Source organism: Talaromyces proteolyticus (assembly GCF_021365285.1).
Source record: "Talaromyces proteolyticus strain PMI_201 chromosome Unknown BGW36scaffold_13, whole genome shotgun sequence".
Taxonomy (NCBI): Eukaryota; Fungi; Ascomycota; class Eurotiomycetes; order Eurotiales; family Trichocomaceae; genus Talaromyces; species Talaromyces proteolyticus.
In genome coordinates this window covers 1,261,147-1,279,704 of record NW_025764289.1, presented here as the reverse complement: position 1 = coordinate 1,279,704, position 18,558 = coordinate 1,261,147, and the positions used below count along the sequence as shown (strand labels likewise).

Genomic DNA, 18,558 nt, shown 5'->3' with positions numbered 1-18,558 from the left:
AAAGCTCTTTAGTCCTTCCTGACTAGCGTACGTGGTAATACGATGTATAAAGTGAGTGGCTATGAAATAATAACCAATAAAAATAGGCGATAAAAATAAGCACCTACTGAAATAAAAATTAATTCCTGCACCCGCGCACTCAATTCCACACACCGGTCAAATGAATCTCTAAATATTTATCCGTAGCCACTATGACTGACTGCCCTTCAGAAGTCCTAGGCTCGTTGACATTCTGTTCTGTTGCTAATAGCATTCGCTCCCACGCTGGTGTCACTAAGCACCAGAAATAAATATCGTAGCAATCTTTCATCACTTTAGCTTAAAAGAAATATACAGAAGCTTAAGATGCCCCAGCTTGATTGGCTAGGATCACCGCCCTGTCACAGCACTGGCTCGACGTTTGGCGTGCCCTGGCCTCGTGGCCAATGCTTCCCCAGTCGCAATAATTTCATCTGCATCGACCCCAAGGGACGTAGACTGCCTCTCCAGACCTGGAGTACAGCCTATTGGCCAGATGGTTCGATTAAATGGACCGGACACGCAGTTTCTAGTCGTGCGTCGAGCGTCACTATCAAGGCTATTGTGGGTTCGTTGGAAGCTTCTAACAAGAACTTCGAGGCAGATGTAGGCGGGATAAATATATTGACTGCTGAGAAAGCGATTGAGGTGGATACAGGGAAGATCAGAGCGGTATTTCCGACCTCAGGCTCGTCGCTTATTAAAGAGATAGTGCACTGTTCTTCTGGCAAGGTGGTTGCTGAAGATGGGCATTTGGTCCTTCAGACTCAGGCTGCTGTTCGCGACGGCTCGATAACAGCATTACTGGGCACAATTGAGAATGTTCAAATCGAAAGCCAGGGTCCTGTGAGAACAGTGGTCCGCGTCGAAGGAAAACACCAGCTTATCGAACACCAATCACCATCAGCAACCCCATATCTCCCATTCATTCTCCGGTTCTACCTCTACGCCGAATCAGAAGTTATTCGAATTTTATACACAAAAATATACGACCAGAACCCTGCAGACGAATATATCCGCGGCATAGGCGTCCGATTCCGAGTCCCGCTCGAAGCCGAAGTGCCGTATAACCGACATATTCGCTTTTCTGGCACCAACGGCGGCGTTTTCAGCGAGGCTGTGCAAGGGGTGACAGGGCTGTGGAAAGATCCAGACCCAAGTGTGCGAGAGGCACAGGTCTCCGGTCAACTGACTCCCCCAATAGAGCAATGGAACCCGGATGTTGTGTCGAGATTACAATGGGTTCCTCGATGGAATGATTTTACCTTGACACAGCTGTCCCCCGACGGGTATACGATGCAGAAAAGAACGAAAGCCGGACATGCCTGGGTCAAAATCCCCGGAGCCACACGGTCGGGAGGATTTGTTTATCTGGGTGGCGCGAGATGGGGTGGGTTGGGTATCGGCATGCGTCATTTCTGGGAGCGATATCCCACGCAAATCGACATTCGAAATGCAGATACGCAGCAAGGGGAGATTACAATGTGGCTGTATAGTCCGTCGGCGGAGCCAATGGATCTTAGACCGTATCATGACGGCCTTGGACAGAAGACGTATGACGACCAACTAGACGCTTTGCAGATCACGTATGAGGACTGGGAAGCAGGCCTCGGAACGCCGTATGGTATTGCAAGGACGAACGAGATATATCTATATGCCTCCGAGAGCACGCCTACAGCTGCAACATTGTCCGGTATAGTTGAGGAAATCCGTAATCCTCCAGTGCTCGTCGTACAGTCAGAGGACATTCATCGAACAGAGGCATTCGGATCATACTGGTCACCACAATCAACGTGGCTGCAATCCACCCCACAAACCGCTCAGATTTCGCACAACTTGGATTTTCTATTCACATATTACCAAAACCAGATTGCTCAACGCCGATGGTACGGCTTCTGGGACCACGGGGATATCATGCACACTTACGACGCCGATCGACACACCTGGAGATACGACATTGGCGGGTATGCGTGGGACAATTCCGAACTCTCACCTGATCTCTGGCTATGGCTATATTTCCTCTGCACGCGGCGCGAAGATTTATTCCGGGTGGCTGAGAATCTCACTCGACACACGTCAGAAGTTGATATGTATCATCTTGGACCACTCAGGGGCCTCGGAACACGGCATGGAGTGCAGCATTGGAGTGACAGCTGCAAACAAGCGCGAGTATCGAACGCGTTGTATCGTCGGTATTTCTATTATCTTACAGGCGGCGACGAGCGGATCGGGGATATTCTGCACGAGGCTCTTGATGCAGAAGATAAGTTTCGGAGATTGGACCCGTATAGAAAAGTGCGCAAGGATAAAGGGTTGTCCGTCCAGTACGATTCTAATAGTGAGGCATTAATCTCCCTCGGCACCGACTGGTCTGCTCTCGCCGCTGCGTGGCTTGTAGAGTGGGAGAGACGCGGACCACGATGGGAGTCTGCGCGGTCGAAGCTGTTCACATCTATCCAGGGTATCATTGACTTGAAAAATGGCTTTGTGACCGGCCAGGCTCTGTTACATCTGGACAGTGGCCGAATCAGACCCCCACCTGTCGACCATGAGAATAATGGACATGTGCAAGTGTCACACCTCTCAGCAATGTTCGGCCTTGTAGAGACGTGTGCAGACATAATCGACGCATTAGCAGGCATAGACACACCCCTTTTCAAACCCTTCAGATCTGCATGGCTGGATTACTGCGTCCATTTCAATGGGCCGGCGACGGCGCAGATAGGGAGGTATGGAACCGCCTTCCCGAAACTCATCCTGCGTCAGGGCCATTCTCGGCTCACAGCGTATGCAGCGAGGGAATTGGGGGATGGACATCTTGCGCACCGGGCATGGCGGGAATTCTACAATGGGGATGGGTATGCGCCGTCGGTGCCATGGAAGACTCAGTATATAGATGGTAGCAGGGTTCCAGTTGCGGTTGAGGAGGCAAGCTGGGTGTCTACTAATATTACGGCTTTGTATGGGCTGGCGGCTATTCAAGGGTTGGCTTGGAATGCTGATTTTATTTCACAAAATCTTAACATCTAGGGTAATCTCTTGAAGAGAAAGAATTATACCTCTAGAAACTCCCCCAATAATGCAAATCATAGTCCACTCCACCGGGCCTCCACAACGGCGCTGGTGTGTAGACTGGTATCGGCGATGCAGCTAGAGACAAAAGCAGTCATTATCCAAAATACAAATATAATCAGAATATAGAGTAAGCTTACTGCCGTATCCCGTACTCGGAACCGCCCATGTCGGAGTCGACGGCGGCTGCCAATTCGTTGGCGACGCTGTAATTGTATACACACTGGTACACGTGTATGGAGTTTGCCCGGCACTCAAAGACGCAATTCCATTATGAAGCCCGTAGCTGTCATCGCCAGTCCCGAAGATATTGTTGATCTTGTTGACAACCGAAGTACCAGATTCAGTCCAGACGGAGAACTCTTTGACAGTAACATTCGTCGCGAATGTCAGGTCGTTGGCGGTTAAATAGAGCGGAGGTCGTGATGCACCGTTGGCCACGGATCCTAAACAATCAGCTTCTACTATCAAAAGTGATTTTGTGTATGGCTTACCAGAAAAATTCCGAAAGATAAGATTACTCAATGTAACTGACCCAGTATCGGGTTCATATGTATTCTGCCAGTACTGATTGATATCCAGCCCATATTGGCTAGCTAATGATCTGAAATTCTCAAAAGTCACATTCGTCACGTAGCCAGATCCGCCGGGGTATGTTTTGATAAAAGCGATGTTGTTGCCCTGGATAATGCTGATGTTGCGTGCTTCCTGTACCCAATTGATCAGCCAAGTCCAGGCGAACTACTTGGGGTGTACGCACAATATTCGAGATCTCTGCAGATACATTCAAGCTACCGATGGATACTCCTGAGCCTGCTTGGTTACAGACTAGATTCTCCACTAGAGCGTGATGGGATGGACTCTTCACAGAGACACATTCATCGCGATTCGTCACCTAATATATAGTTCAGCTTGTATTGATTATACATCTTGGGTTTGGACTCACCTCGTTATCATGTATGTAGTAATTCGTCCCAATTGCGTCTATACCATCATAACTACCCAGGTTAGCGCCACGAATGGTGAGATGGTACGCCTCGACGTTGACAGCAAAGTCCAAGATGATATGGAACTTGGGACTGTCGACGAGGATCAGGTCGTGAACTGAAGCGTTTGTAGGTGATATCAGGCGCACCAAACGAGGTCGATCGGTGCTTTGACTATTTAGTAGTGATATTGATCGCTGCTGGTAGATAACTTACTTATTCAGATTCCGGTAAATATAGCCTTGACCCTGGATCGCTCCTCGACCGTTGGAGGAGTAAAACTCAAAATCGACGGCTCAATTGCACTAGTTAGTTCCCAATCAATCAATATTATCGACAGACCAACCGTTGATAATGACAAGCACATCTAGCAGAAACTCATGGTCACCCTCTCCGTTAATCGTGGCGTTGAGGGCCTCCACACCCGCGAAGCCCTGGAGAATAAACTCACGCTCAATAGTCCAGTTACCGTCGTATGCCGCTGTAATCAAGCCATCGAGTTGAAAGGCCCAGTTGGTAGCATTGCTCAGCACCACGCCGCGATTGAGCAGATACTCGCCTTCGGGGACGATGAGTTTGCTGCCCGGGTTTCTAAGAATGCAGTTACTGAATGCTGTTTCGAGGGCGACGGAGATGTCACTGCTGTTATCGGCGACGGCACCATAGTCAAGGATATTGCACTCGGTGGTTTTTGAGCCTAGAGATGTTGTTGGGCCCACGGGACCAATCAGCTGGCCTATGGCGATGCTGGATAGGAAGGAGAGGAGAGAAACGAGAGCTTTTTTCATCTTGGCTCAATGTTGATCTTGATTATTGGTAGAGAATATAAACTATGCAGTCTATACTTATTATTTATATCCGATATTATATATGTATGTTATGCAGTAAATGTGTGTGTGATGACGCAATCAACAGGTACCACAGATTATCCTCCAATGGCTGCTGAACAGCATCAATTGATATATATGGACTCTAATATGTGGTAACTACTTCTATCATGTTAGTTAAATTTTACGGTTAATATATTAGTCTCAAGCACACCATCGGCTTGCCGAATGGCGCCGTCAGCTACTACTTGCCGATCTGGTAATTTCTTGCCAGCTTCCGACGATGCCTTACTCACATCTCGGCTCTTGGGTCTGCATGATGATAATATTAGATATTTCTGATCTGATCAGGCAAGCAAATAGGACTGAGGCTAGTGTTTGTGTCAATGTCTATGGTAGTGTCACAAGTATAAGTGTTTAATCAGATAGCAAGCATTCAGAACAAACTATTTATGCTACCTCATATATACTATTTAGTTAAACAGCATGTTATCAGAAGCATGCCTTAGACATCATAATAAGCGTTGGAATGTTCCGATAATTAGTACAAATTCATTCTTATTGACGGGTTGATCATTGCTTGTTGGACAAGAATGTTTATCCAGTGAAGCCTAATAGCCATTTCAACCCTCGTTCACAGTCCTCTTGCGCCTTCTTTGATATGTCTAAATGGTGAGCGTAAATCCAGAAAATATGCGGAAGGCCCTATTTATTCAAACTTGTCAGCAACCCAAATCGACTCCTGCTCAACACTTTCAGTATTTCAAAGCATACCATGTACAACGACTCTTGCACTTCCACCCCAGCATCTCGTAAGGCTTGCACATAGCACACAGCATCATCCCGTAGGATGTCCACATCACATATTTGGATATATGTTTTTGGCAATCCCTGAAACTGGCCCCATAATGGATACGCATCTGGACTGGTTCTTTTATTGGGTGGAACTCCAAGTGCATCTGAAAAAAAGAGGTTGACGAGATGAGCAGTGACGGAGATTAGATAATCAGTTGGAAATACATACCATGATTCCCTTCCATTTCCTGTCTCTTGAGAAGAGTTGTCTCCAATTCAGCACGCCACGATTTATGCCTATCACTAAACTGAGGAGGAATGAAAGCCGAATCTGTTCCGCGCACAGTCACTGGCGCTCTAAGCAGAACTCCTCTCATAGTAATCCCTACGCAAGAAGGATTTCCATTCATCCAGGTTTGTGCACGTTGGGAGACTATAGCTGCGAGCTGCCCCCAGAAGAGGTCCCGCTGACAACTACGTTGACCACTCCGGGAGCGATATTTGTCACCAAGCTAGAGATATTAGAGACTATATACTGAAATGCATCCCAGCCATCGTTAAGTGGGATGGGGTATGTATATGCCGGGCTAAGTCGGTATTCGACACTAAGGACGGTGAGCGGCCCGCACAGAGCCATGTACCGGCATGAGACTATCTATTTTTTTAGTTCACCACTCCTTTGGGATCTATCCATAGACTATCTCAAACGTACCATCTTCCGTATCGAGGGAGCCGCCCGTAAACCCGCCAGAATGGAAGAAGATTACGACTCCATGTGAAGATTCTGTTCGCTTGGCTGTGTATATTCGAATAGGGATTTTGTGATAATCACGGGCTGGAACACTCGTATCTATCGTCAATACTTCAGCGATAAATTTATGGCCAGCTGGAGAGTCGTAGAAGCCATTGTTCCGCTGATCATCATCATGGGCTGTGTTGGGATTTTGTGCAATGAAGGAACTCCATTCAGGATGGAGACGCTTCATTTTTCAGGTAGTGTACTAGTAATACGAGTAACTTATGTGCTATTTACGACCTACGGAAAACGTAAGTTTTTAAATTATCCCAGTCTGTAGGCAGCAATGAATTATTAACTAATATCATGCGTCGGCTCGTATTCGGTCAAATCGTCCTGTCACTTTCTACCAATGAGGACACCAGGTGACATTAACAGGCTTTTTATTCCAGCCTAAGCTATAGCACTGCACAGTAAATTTAGTGACATAAACTACTTATCGCATTCTAGTTTGCCACCTCCATAAAGTGCTATAAAAAAGTTAGTCTTTAAAATATGTTATAATCAAAACAAAAAGTATCTACTAAAAAACTAAAAAATACTAAACTCACTAGGTCGCCCTTATAGTGGGGCAAAATTATCAAAGAGAGTGCTCGATATGAAGAAGATTTCGAATTTGTCTGTACAGTGATGGTGATCCAAAGCGTATCTTGAATAGGGCAGCCTTTCATCAGAAAATTCGATCGATATAACAAGAATTGAGGATGTCCCTTTAAAGTTGGCACACCTCATTCCTAGTAGGAGTGGTTTGGAAAATGTATGTCTATTTTTTCCGTTCAGGCGATTGGTGGATACACTACAATATTGTTTTAAAGATCTTCAAATTGAAAGAGCCGCACACTTGGCTATTGAAATGAAGAGATATGTTTTAGTGACACGGCAAAGACTTCTAGTTGGGACGATTGAATATATACATCTAAATTATTTAGCCCCATTTTATTATACCAACTCCCTTGATGTTCCTTCATGGGCTGACAAACGATTCAAGGTCATTCTCATCATTTATGACCGCGAATTTTGAACTAGTGGAGATAAGGAAAGTACCCTTCAATTTTCTATGCTATTCCACCTGTAGAATTTGCGACCACATCTCCAATCCAAAAATGAGGATTCTTGTTACTGAATACAGCGATGTCATCAAAGAGGGCTTTCGACTCTGATGCCTCCCGGAGCAACAACAACCTGATCCGCAGAATCCCATATCATCGCCATTAAGATATTAAACCGGGCTTAGACACATTAAACCCTTTGGTAAGCTGCGTGACATTCCAGGACTTCAAGCTATATTTAGGCCAGTGTTCTTCAACAAGTGACATATGCGTCGTCGTCATTTGGATAGCCGATTGTTGCTAAAACCGGCATTTTGTAAGAATTTCGATTTAGATGGGTATTAGATGAAGGGCTTTGCAGTACAATATATAATTGAATAGAAGGTATATGTAATGAATCAATCGATGTGTTGAAGGTATATTTATATTTCGGCCGGTTTCTAGGGTTATTAGTAGTTGACGATACAAATGAGACGGCGTGTAAGCTAGACAAGCAAAGTGAGATGTGGCTTATAGAGGCTGATGAGTTTGGGGTGATGTTAATGGCTGAAAGTAAGCACTCTCTTCACCTTCACATAGGATTCTTAGGATTTTTTTAAGCCAGCTGCGCGAGTCAACGCCATTGCTACTACTGTCTGTGAGTGACTGAGTCTTCTCTACAGGAATGGTTTTATAGTATCAGGCAAGGTAAAACTGTATGTCTTTTATATGCATCGGTTGGTCGACACGTGATGGTATACACGTGCTACGATAGGGCTTACAACTATGGATGTGAGTAAAGTAAGACCGTTGTAAAGAAGGTAAAGCCAGAGATGAAGTCTTGAAGTGTTCGCAAATTACAGAATCAATCTATGCTTCCTGGTATACATCTACAGCTAGAGACGGAAATGGTCAATCAACCATTAGTTACTTTCCGCTAGATACGATTACCTACAATTCATATTTAATCTGGCACTATTGTCTGCAAGCATGGCCACAACTAGTAACTACGTCTCTACTATATGGTCGTTATGCTATGCAGCAGTATGTAGAGTGACCCACAGATTATCCACCAATGGCTGCTCTTTCCTATCCTATTGGTCTGGGATATCAATATATTAACTGCGTATATTATGATTGGATTTTATCGGTTAATATAATTAGTCTCAAGCACACCATCAGCGTGCCGAATTGCGCCGTCCGCGACTTGCCATATCTGGTAATTTCTTGCCAGCTGCCAACTGCCTTAATGTTGGTGAGGTTGCTGTTATTTATTATTAGAGCGCAATTAGATATTATCTATTATTTATTGTTCAAAATACTTGACCTGTGATTGAACAATGTCCAGGAAGAACATCCTCCTCCTAATCGCCGACGACCTGGGCAAGCAATTAAGTTGCTACGGCGCGACCACCATCCAAACCCCCTCCATCGACCAGCTCGCCTCGCAAGGAACTCTTTTCGACTACGCCTTTGCCAGCACAGCGTCTTGTAGTGGCAGCCGCTCGGTGCTATACACGGGGCTACACACACATCAAAACGGGCAGTACGGGCTCGCCTCCCACCGGCACCACTTCGTCACCTTCGACCATGTCGACAGCGCACCGCGCCTCCTCAACCAGGCCGGCTATCGCACTGGCATAATCGGCAAGATCCATGTCGGTCCAGACCCTGTATACCCATGGGAAGTTCGCCGAGAGAGCGACACGCGCGACGTCGCAGTTGTCGCGGACCAGGCGAGGGAGTTCTTCCTCCAGTCTCAAGAGACTGATGCCCAAAGGCCGTTTTTCCTCACTATTGGGTTTATTGACCCGCACCGTGACCGTACGCGCGCAGGGTTTGGAAATGATGCCTCCAACTCCTACGACGAGCGTATCACGCCTGGCAAGTATACGGCTGAGAACGTAGAGATTCCGTCGTTTATCAACGATACTCCCGGCACCCGGCATGAGTTCGCGGAGTACTATAATTCAATCCACCGTCTCGATCAAGGCGTCGGCCTGGTCCTCGCTGCACTCGAAGATACCGGTCTGGCAGACTCAACACTTGTCATCTTCGTGAGCGACAACGGGCCGCCGTTCCTCAACTCCAAAACAACCCTGTACGACGCCGGCGTGCGGCTCCCACTCCTCATCCGCCAGCCGTCCCCCAACACCACCACTACTCACGCTGTGAGAAGCCCGAATATGGTCTCATACGTCGACATCCTCCCTACAATCCTCGACTACGCCGGTGCGCCCCTTGCCGACGCTACCCAAAAACGCATCGGCCGGTCCCTCCTGCCCCTCCTCGGCACCAGCACAGTCCTGTCCGGCTGGAACCAAGCGTTTGGCTCCCACACTTTCCACGAGGTGACCAACTACTGGCCGACACGCTTCATCCGCACGCGCCGCTGGAAATACCACCGCAATCTGGCCTGGCGTCTCGACTTCCCATTCGCAGCGGACCTGTATGGCTCGTTGTCGTGGGAGGATATTCGCAACTCTTCAAGTACCAGCAGCGGCGAGGAAATAAAAATCGGCGGACGAAAGTTAAAAGATTACTTCTTTCGGCCTGCCGAAGAACTGTATGATTTGGAGAACGATCCGGATGAGATACACAACCTAGTAAACGACTCAGAGTACGTAGAGGTGTTGGGCCAGTTGAGAACGAAGCTAGATACGTGGCAGCGGAGGACCGAGGATCCGTGGTTGTATAAGGATGGCGTGTCGGTGTGGTTTGTGCGGTATCATTTACCGGCGGGCCTCAAGTTGCCGGATAGACAGGATTTTGATGCCGAGAGGCCCGGGAATAGAGGGCCTGCAATTCAAAATGATTTGACGTGGGGAGCGGAGGTGAGTGTGGAGGAGTTGTATGAGTGATGATTCTCGGGGATCTTAAGGATTATATAGCTTATGATACCACTTACTTCTAAAGTTCCACCTAATACGTTCATATCCTTATATGTGTTTGTTAATATTTAAATTATCATCTCCTTCTCAGGATTTGATGTAGATAGAAGTACTTATTCGGCTTCCTTTTACCAAGCTTGTCAGTAGCTTTGTCCACATCGTATCCAAGCCCTGCTACCACAACTATGTTCATTAATTATTCTGAAGTCCCTGTTTCACGTTTCAGTAGTTAGTTTGTACGGTATGTTTCATTGCTAAGCGCATTGATTAACTTGTATTTGTTATACAAACCCTACATTACGTCACGTGTCGCTCTAAGATCCCGTAGGCCATCCTTCTTTATCGATAAGCATTACTCCTACAGTTCTGTATATGCAACAGTATCAAGTCAAGGACCGCCTCCCCTGAGCTATGGATATCAACAACCACCACCACCACCACCACCACCACCACGGTGTCTACTCCAGTTTACATCCTACCCAGGCAGTACACAGCCTAGCGTCTGAGGTTAACGATGCGAATCAAAATAGGGCACACTTGATCGTAGGTATTGATTTCGGCACGGTTTTCTCTAGTGTCGCTTTTGCCTTTGTGGCCAACAATGAAGTTCGAGAAGACATCATCACCGAATGGCCTGGCACTGGTACGCTTCCCAAGCAGGAAATCCCCACCGTGCTATACTACGATGGACATCAGAACGTGGTTGGATGGGGCTTAGATATTGTTGATGCTATAGGCAGTATTGGTTATCCTAAAGCGGGCGTGCAAAAAGTCGAGTGGTTTAAGCAGCGGCTGATGCTGTCTGGCAACGCTGATAATGATCATATTGAGCCGTACCTGCCACATGGCAAGTCGGAGATTGATGTTGCTGCCGATTACTTCTGTAAAATACGGCAAGTTATACATACACATCTGCAGAAGACACTAGGTGAAGCTTTTAGACGTGAAGAAAAAAACATTCACTATTATTTGACTGTGCCAGTTGTCTGCAGCGATGCTGCCAAGGCGGCCACACGAGCAGCTGCCACACAGGCAGGACTTTTAAGTTCTGAAAACGAGACTCAGTTAACATTTATCGAGGGGCCTAAAGCAACTGCCATGTATTATGTCAAAACTGGACTGTTCAATTGGAAGCTGGCTGATGCTATCCTAATTGTTGACTGTGGTGGTGGTACCGTCGATTTGGTCGCCTATGAAGTTACCAGGGAGAATCCGTTCGCATTGACAGAGTGCACGACTGGATCTGGTGACTCATGCGGATCGATTGCGCTCAGTCGTAACTTCGCCAAAATGCTCCGTGCCAAGATTCGTAGGCTTTCCTGGGGTGATCGACCTGGACGGCTCTTTGCTAAATGTATATCGGACTTTGAGAACCGCATTAAAAGTGACTTCCACAACAACGGCCAGAAATGGTCGATTGATGTTGGCGTTGAGGCCGATTATCCAGAGGCCGACATTCAAGATGGTTACATGAGCTTCACAAATGAGGAGATTCTGCAGTGCTTTGAGCCAGTCGTTAATCGCATCCTAGAATTAGTACACAATCAAATTAATGCCATTCAGGCTCATGGTCATCAGCTACAGGTATTTCAGTCATCTCTACAACATTGGTTTTTTTCTATACTAATTTAATGGTTTTTTTTTTAATTTAGAATGTACTTATTGTCGGTGGATTCAGTGCATCTGAATATCTATTCCGCGAAATAAAACTGCGCATCCCTTCTCAGTTCCAGTCCAAAGTCGTGCGCCCGATGGATTCAGCTTCCGCCATAGTCAAAGGTGCTGTCATGGTTGGTATTGCAGAACGAGTAGTCACGCACCGCATTGCCCATCGGCACAACCTCAGCTCAGATTAGTGATCTAGGGATGATATATAATAATGCATAAAACTAACAACAGATTTCGATCACAGCCCTCCATCATCGCACCAGTGAACTTATTTCTTACCTATATGTAGTCGACATATGTAATGTATTTGACGTACTATGTCTTTGGGGGTTGTTACAATGCACGATATACGTAAATGTAAAGTCGTACCATTATATTCGTATCAAACCAGATTCATACAGTTCCAACCAAACGCCAAACAAAATGGTTAAAACCACTACAATAATATAAAAATTGACAAGAGAAATGACTACTTCCTCCAAAACATAAGCTTGGCAGCCTTTCGTTTCACATCCCAGCCCCTCTCCGCAAACCAATCGCCCACACTCGCATTCCCACCATAATGACTCGATCCAACTATGCTGCTTCCACCCCTCGAACTCCCCTTTGAGCTTAACGAGCCCGCCTGGAACTTCATCCGTCCCTCGGCGATTTTGTGAACGAGGTTCAGGATCGCGAACGTCGTTGAGCCGAGAGCACGGAAGAGGGCGAGGCCGGCGACAGACCAGAGGATGATGGAAAGGTAGATGTTGTTAGCGCCAGAGGCAGTCCCGTATGCTTCGGACACCGCCATGGCCAGGATCACATTGGCGACCATCCAGATCGAGACCATGTATGTTCGGACGGCACGATAGTAGTCTTCCTGCATTTGGCTGTCGGAGGGGCCGGGGACTGGTTCCTCGACGCGGTCGCGGAGGTTGCGGAGGGCTTCGTCGTAGCCGCTGTCGATATCGAGTTGTTCGGTAGGCATCTCCATGACGACCTTAGACCCTCCGAGACCTTGCGCAGCGCCGAGGTCCATGTGGTGCACGTTGTCGCCCTTTGTGCCCCAGGTTACGTCGTGTGTGTTGCACAAGGCGTAGATTTGGAGTGTGCAGATGTAGCTGGGGAGCATCATGAAGTATTGGCCGGAGGAGGTGATCAGGTGCCAAGGGTCGAGGTAGACTAGGGACATGAAGATGTATAGACCCACGGTGGACATGAGCGAGACGATGATGTTTGAGAAGTCGTTTGCGGCGAGGTTCAAGCCACTGCCTTTGAGTTTGGTGACAACGAGGTATGCTGTTGCAAATGATGTATACGCCATGATAATGCCGTAGACGACGATTCCAAATATGAACATCTTTCTCGCACTGCGAAGTGTTAGTGAGGTCAAACAATGTATAAGGGTACTCACCCTTGCGGTCTATTTCCCATTGAAAGAATAAATTGCAGCGCAATAAGCAGAACGCATGCATAACGCAGGACGTAGAAGATATATTTGCCCATGTTATGCCCAAAGGGATCAAGATCTTCGTTTGTGAGTGACCCTGCGATAAAGTAGAAGGCTAAATAGAAATTTGCCTATTCATATTAGCTTGACATCTACCACCATCGAATAAAACTTACCAGGCCAAAGTATGTAAACAACAGCTGAAAAAACTGATACACAAATTCGATGTGTAGCAGTATCTTCCGCGTCAACGTGTGATCCGTCTCCCATATCTGCCTGAAATTCACCAAGGAATAGACGCACGCAAACATGGCACCATTCAGCCATCTTCGACGCTGCGAAATGAACTCCGGAACCGAATCTACACCTCATGAGTTTCTATCCTATCAGAATGATAAATGACGGACAAACCTGGTACGTCTGTCTCACCAACAGCGCTCTTGACAAATTTCAACACCCATCTTTCTCCTTTCTTGGCCACTAACTCCCAGCACAGAATACGATCTTCGGCCAAGTACATATTCGCGGTGAAAATATCCGCGTCTTTGCCTTGTAAGGTTTCGCCCTTGAAGTACTGACTCAGCGGTCCGTGTCCATCAGGGCTGTTTTGTAAAGCATAGTATCGGTATGCACTCAAGGCACCGGGAAGCACAGAGATATATCCAAATACTGATTCCAGCGGCTTGTCTAAAATGTTGGACATCTTGTACTCGAAGTTTTGAGATGCGACTAGTGGATTCAACAATCCCATGTAATTTTTCCCCTTTCCTGCGATAATCTCACCAGCGGCACCGGCAACGTTCGAGTCTTGATCGAATGCTTTCCAGAGGTGGTAAAGAGCGGTAGGAGCAGGCTGGGTTCCGACGTCTAGAAGAATGCAAACATTTGGGTCGAGAACACGACCAAAGGCATTGAATAGCCAGCGGTGGGAATTGAGTTTCTTCTGGTTCTGTTCTTTCAAGCAGAAGATGACCTGACACGGCACAATGCCCTTTTCGGCGCCTTTGAATTTCATGTCCGAGTCGAGCGAGACTTGAGTCGTGTATTCGTAGACATGCGCTGTGACTTCCTTCTGGTTGACGATGTTTTTGGCAATACCGGCTTGATACACTCCCATAGCAGCCAAGGCGTCAAGAGTTCGTTTGTGGACTTTCTCACGGCCATCGGAGATAATACACACGACAATTTTCTGCCATCCGTCCTTGCCCCATGTCCGCGACTTTGTGCGTGAACAGAAATGGCTAATGTTACGCATAATACCGTGCATAGTCCGAGTAAACAATTCCTCGTTTTCGTTGTACATAGTCACACAAATCAAAAGCTCTGTTTCTCGCATTGTGCTGCCAATATTCTGACGCAGTTTATAGCCACGCTCTTTAAACTCATCAGGATCACAAGTGACGGCTGTATACCGCATATGCGTGAACTCTCGCTCATCACGACGCGGCAGAAAGCTATGAAGAATCGTCGGAATTTTACACTCTAGCACAAGCTCACCGTTGATCAGATGCACTTCCTTCTTTGACATCTGCGCCGGCCGCACGCCTCGACGGCTCTGTTTGCCTTCGGGTGCAGGGCCGTAATGTATATGCGGATCGACAAGCATGTCGGTATCTCCGACACGATCATCCAGATCAATCTTCTCCATGCCGTCTTTTTCATCAGTGACCATGGTAGATTCGCTACGAAACGAGTCGTACGATGGGCGCGAGCCGATTATTCGCCCATCTCCGCCAAAGGGGTCTTCTGAAGACCGCGTGTCGCCAATATCAATACTCGCGTCAGCAGATCCAACCGCAGATCCAGCGAAAAGAGGAGCAGGCGGTAACGGTCGTCGTGGACTGCCTCCGTATTGTGAACTTGGTGTGCCGGGTCGCGGGCTGCCATTAAGGTCTGCCGGCTCATAGGCCATCCCCGATATAGATGAAGACGCTCCATGTTTGATTGAGCTTCGAGATGGCGTCCATGGCCTTGTTGGCGACCCTGGTCGAGAAGTATATTGCGGCGATTCCATCGACATTGTCAGGGGAGGAATTGACGGCGCATTACCCATACTAGAACCAGGCCTTGAACCTGGAAGGGGCATTTGTGCGGTTGAGTTTTGACGCTGACGAAAGGCAGCATATCGCGTCGGGGACGGGTTTGCACTAGAGGGAGCCTGATTAGCAATTTTGTCGAGCATACTCAAATCTAGCGAGCGCGGCCGGTGCAGGGATGTAGATAGGGATTGTTTTTTGGTAATTTTGAGAGGAGGGGGTATCTTGACAGCCGTCTGCTTTGCGACCAGCTTGTTGCCATTCATAGGCGTCCTGCCGGGAGTAGGCACCAAGGAGGGTTTCCCTGTCAAGACAGTTTTGCATTCCACTTGTTTTTTGGGTTCACTGGGTTCTTTCAGGGCAGAAGCACAATTTAAATCCACATACGATTTCCTCGTTACCGAAGCCTGACCCATACGGAAGCGGGCGGCATTGGTCCCCAAATCGCTACCATCGACATCTTCATGCGTAGTCGGCAACAGCCTCATTGACGCCGTGTTATCATGCTGTGCTGTGGGTGAAATACTCGCTTCGTACAGTGACTCGCCGTAGTAAGCGGGTGGCTCATCGCCGTAGCTAGAGGCCGCAGGGTGGCCGCGTGTAGGGGTTGAAGGGTCCATTGCAACAGTCTTCGCAGTGGAGAATGCGCGCAGATATGTTGTTGGTTAGACACGCATTGAAAGATGTTATATATCGCTGTATTGCTAGCTGCGAGATGTCAATATGGACACGAGTAATAATGAGTTGGATAACAATAGGCGCAGCTGTCAAACTGATATCAATGTAAATAGCTGGTTCGATGTTGGTGAGGAGTTGTGGAGCGCTGGTATGTAATAATAGTGTTGACAGGCGCCTATCGCAACGGGAGCGGGATGTCATGGCTGTTGCCTGGGCAACCACGGCCCCATATCAGTTTGAGTATGATCATTTTAATTGGCATTCATACTCCATGTATTCATATATATGTTCGAAGATCTTTATATAATTAATAATTAATACCATTCAATGGATTGATTTGAGTATCGATCGACCAGGACAAAGTAACGACAGCCAACCTAAGGCTAGAACTAATAGTAACATTTGATGCACAGGTTGTATTAATAAGCAAAAATTAACCAATAACTAACGATAATCAGTTGCGACTCTAACATCCACAGCACTTGAGCCTTTTCTCCACCGTTCTCTCAAACAAACAGGCGATGACCGTAACGGTCATATGAACAACATTGCGGCGTTGGACAGAATTTAGGATAGCTGTGACAGCTCTAGTTGAAACAAACTGAGACCGCTGTCGGAGTATCCGTTGGTGTCGTATAATTTGTATTGCTATGTTAAGGGTTGTTGAGAAGAGGCTCGCGCTCACGGTCATTCGACGACTCGGGAGCCACGATGCGCTTGAGCCAGAGGTTTCGCCCAGAGTAGGCCGCTGACGAAATGTACAGCGAACCGACAAAGAACACAGCGAAGATGACAAAGGCGAAGATCCACTGCAGGGCAATGACTTTGATGGCGAGCTGCTTGACGGCGAGGGCTGTTGAAGTCAGCAAGCTAGATCAATTGAGTAATGGGAGAAAGCTCACAGAGAGTCAAGATACTCAGAGAATACCCGAAAATATAGTCCTTGGCAGCGAAAATGTGAACCCAGCCGATCAAGAAAATAACCCAGATAAACACATTCGCGACGATACGTGAGGGTAAGTTGTGCGCGTGCACTGCAACAGCGCCGTTCCAGAATAGAGCAGTCAGAGCCCAGGCGTAGGGACCGGCGATGGCAGGCCAGTGGACGAATGGCGGCGATCCGAGATGAGTCCAGTACGCGGACGACTGGCTGAGCACATGCACAATGAGAATAATCTCAGCGGGCCAGAAGTGGTTGCGAACCCAGAGCATGATAAACGCAAAAATGAGCAGGTTGCTCAAGATGAAATGCGGTGCGACATTGGCGGCGGAAGTGACCAGCACGGTGCTTTTGGAGAAGAAGTGCCAGACATAGCTGACCTGAGACAGCAGCAAGATGATCCTATTTTTCTAATTAGATGGACAGCCAGAAAAAATGAGGATGTGCCTACCAGTAAATTCCAGTGATGACGTTGTTCTGCGAGAACGCAGTGGGGTGCTTGTCTGCTTGTTTCCAGATGTTGTGGCTATGCTTGGTGTCACTGGCACTGTGAATCGAGTAGTAGATGCCAGCAACCACTACCAATGCCCAGGACAGCACCGAAAGCACCTGGTAGGCGATTAATGTATTTCGATGGTGGGTTTCATGTTTGGAGAAGGGGTTGTCTGCCAGTAATCGTTAATCGTTATCGCCGGCGTATGATGACGCCTGGTGATGCCTGGTCATCATGGATCGCACTTACAGAAAGCCATTTTCACTCAATTCACTCGCGACGCACCTTGCAATTCTTCGATTTCGAAGTTATTAACCCAGGAATCTGCAGACTTGAGGTCAGTCGAGGTCAGGCAGTCGTAGCCGATGACGTAATGCATGCGTCGACAGCAACTCCACCTCACATGTACATACCAGAACTATTATTATATTTCTCCCACTTCACTTCGCTTCCTTTACAGCGCAACTCACAGTACAAGAAAATGTCATCGAAGATACTAGACCGGCAGCAGCCTGCTTTTGTACGCTCCCAAGCACTCCACATGTAATCCTGCGTACCCAAGACGACCCAAAACAGGAAACAGCACATGTCGCCGCAAAATCACACGAATTATCAGTGGTCCGACCAAACTAGTCCCAAACGCGATCCAAGCTTGGGTCTCGCCATTTATCCAATCCCCCAATCATGCATGCATGATGCATCCCCGCATTTGCTCTTACCCTTGCTCATAGTGGCTAAAGGGATAGAGGTCTCCTGATCGGGGTGGGGAGCAAGCTGGCTTACACGGCGGTTATTCGTGGCTGCATCGGTGATCTGAGTCCTGCATACTTATTACATACTACACATTACATACGGGCATGGCCCGATCTGGGCAGATATCTGATCATGTGTCCAGCGG

The 18,558-nt window shown here is 47.5% G+C and overlaps 7 protein-coding genes across 7 annotated transcripts; 3 read left to right on the top strand and 4 right to left on the bottom strand.

Moving 5' to 3' along the window:
- Nucleotides 1-1,315: 1,315 nt before the first annotated feature.
- Nucleotides 1,316-3,067, top strand: BGW36DRAFT_389574 (uncharacterized protein). The gene has a single exon (XM_046217369.1). It carries the CDS (start codon nt 1,426-1,428, stop codon nt 3,046-3,048), a length of 1,623 nt encoding a protein of 540 aa, XP_046067100.1. The 5' UTR covers nt 1,316-1,425; the 3' UTR covers nt 3,049-3,067.
- Nucleotides 3,068-3,079: 12 nt separating this feature from the next.
- On the bottom strand, nt 3,080-4,864 carry BGW36DRAFT_401227 (endo-rhamnogalacturonase F; the record flags this gene model as incomplete). Its single annotated transcript, XM_046218720.1, has 7 exons — nt 3,080-3,168; nt 3,231-3,536; nt 3,585-3,798; nt 3,851-3,985; nt 4,037-4,244; nt 4,293-4,371; nt 4,423-4,864. The coding sequence occupies 7 exons, from the start codon at nt 4,862-4,864 to the stop codon at nt 3,080-3,082; spliced, it is 1,473 nt and encodes a 490-aa protein (XP_046067099.1).
- Nucleotides 4,865-5,357: 493 nt separating this feature from the next.
- On the bottom strand, nt 5,358-6,710 carry BGW36DRAFT_389573 (putative lipase/esterase). Its single transcript, XM_046217368.1, has 5 exons — nt 6,411-6,710; nt 6,171-6,349; nt 5,928-6,144; nt 5,678-5,862; nt 5,358-5,608 (listed from the first exon to the last, which is right to left on the bottom strand). The coding sequence occupies exons 1-5, from the start codon at nt 6,682-6,684 to the stop codon at nt 5,501-5,503; spliced, it is 963 nt and encodes a 320-aa protein (XP_046067098.1). The 5' UTR covers nt 6,685-6,710; the 3' UTR covers nt 5,358-5,500.
- A 2,152-nt stretch (nt 6,711-8,862) lies between these two features.
- BGW36DRAFT_432677 (putative arylsulfatase) lies at nt 8,863-10,383 on the top strand (the record flags this gene model as incomplete). Its single annotated transcript, XM_046221165.1, has 1 exon — nt 8,863-10,383. The coding sequence occupies one exon, from the start codon at nt 8,863-8,865 to the stop codon at nt 10,381-10,383; it is 1,521 nt and encodes a 506-aa protein (XP_046067097.1).
- Nucleotides 10,384-10,824: 441 nt separating this feature from the next.
- Nucleotides 10,825-12,347, top strand: BGW36DRAFT_432676 (uncharacterized protein; the record flags this gene model as incomplete). The annotated part of the gene is made up of 3 exons (XM_046221164.1): nt 10,825-11,997; nt 12,066-12,268; nt 12,326-12,347. 3 exons carry the CDS (start codon nt 10,825-10,827, stop codon nt 12,345-12,347), a joined length of 1,398 nt encoding a protein of 465 aa, XP_046067096.1.
- Nucleotides 12,348-12,431: 84 nt separating this feature from the next.
- BGW36DRAFT_350492 (chitin synthase B) lies at nt 12,432-16,367 on the bottom strand. The gene is made up of 5 exons (XM_046213320.1): nt 15,937-16,367; nt 13,925-15,660; nt 13,690-13,874; nt 13,478-13,644; nt 12,432-13,433 (listed from the first exon to the last, which is right to left on the bottom strand). Exons 1-5 carry the CDS (start codon nt 16,167-16,169, stop codon nt 12,551-12,553), a joined length of 3,204 nt encoding a protein of 1,067 aa, XP_046067095.1. The 5' UTR covers nt 16,170-16,367; the 3' UTR covers nt 12,432-12,550.
- Nucleotides 16,368-16,483: 116 nt separating this feature from the next.
- Nucleotides 16,484-18,132, bottom strand: BGW36DRAFT_389568 (uncharacterized protein). Its single transcript, XM_046217367.1, has 5 exons — nt 18,074-18,132; nt 17,910-17,984; nt 17,619-17,832; nt 17,130-17,569; nt 16,484-17,080 (listed from the first exon to the last, which is right to left on the bottom strand). The coding sequence occupies exons 2-5, from the start codon at nt 17,917-17,919 to the stop codon at nt 16,881-16,883; spliced, it is 864 nt and encodes a 287-aa protein (XP_046067094.1). The 5' UTR covers nt 17,920-17,984; nt 18,074-18,132; the 3' UTR covers nt 16,484-16,880.
- Between the last annotated feature and the right edge of the window lie 426 nt (nt 18,133-18,558).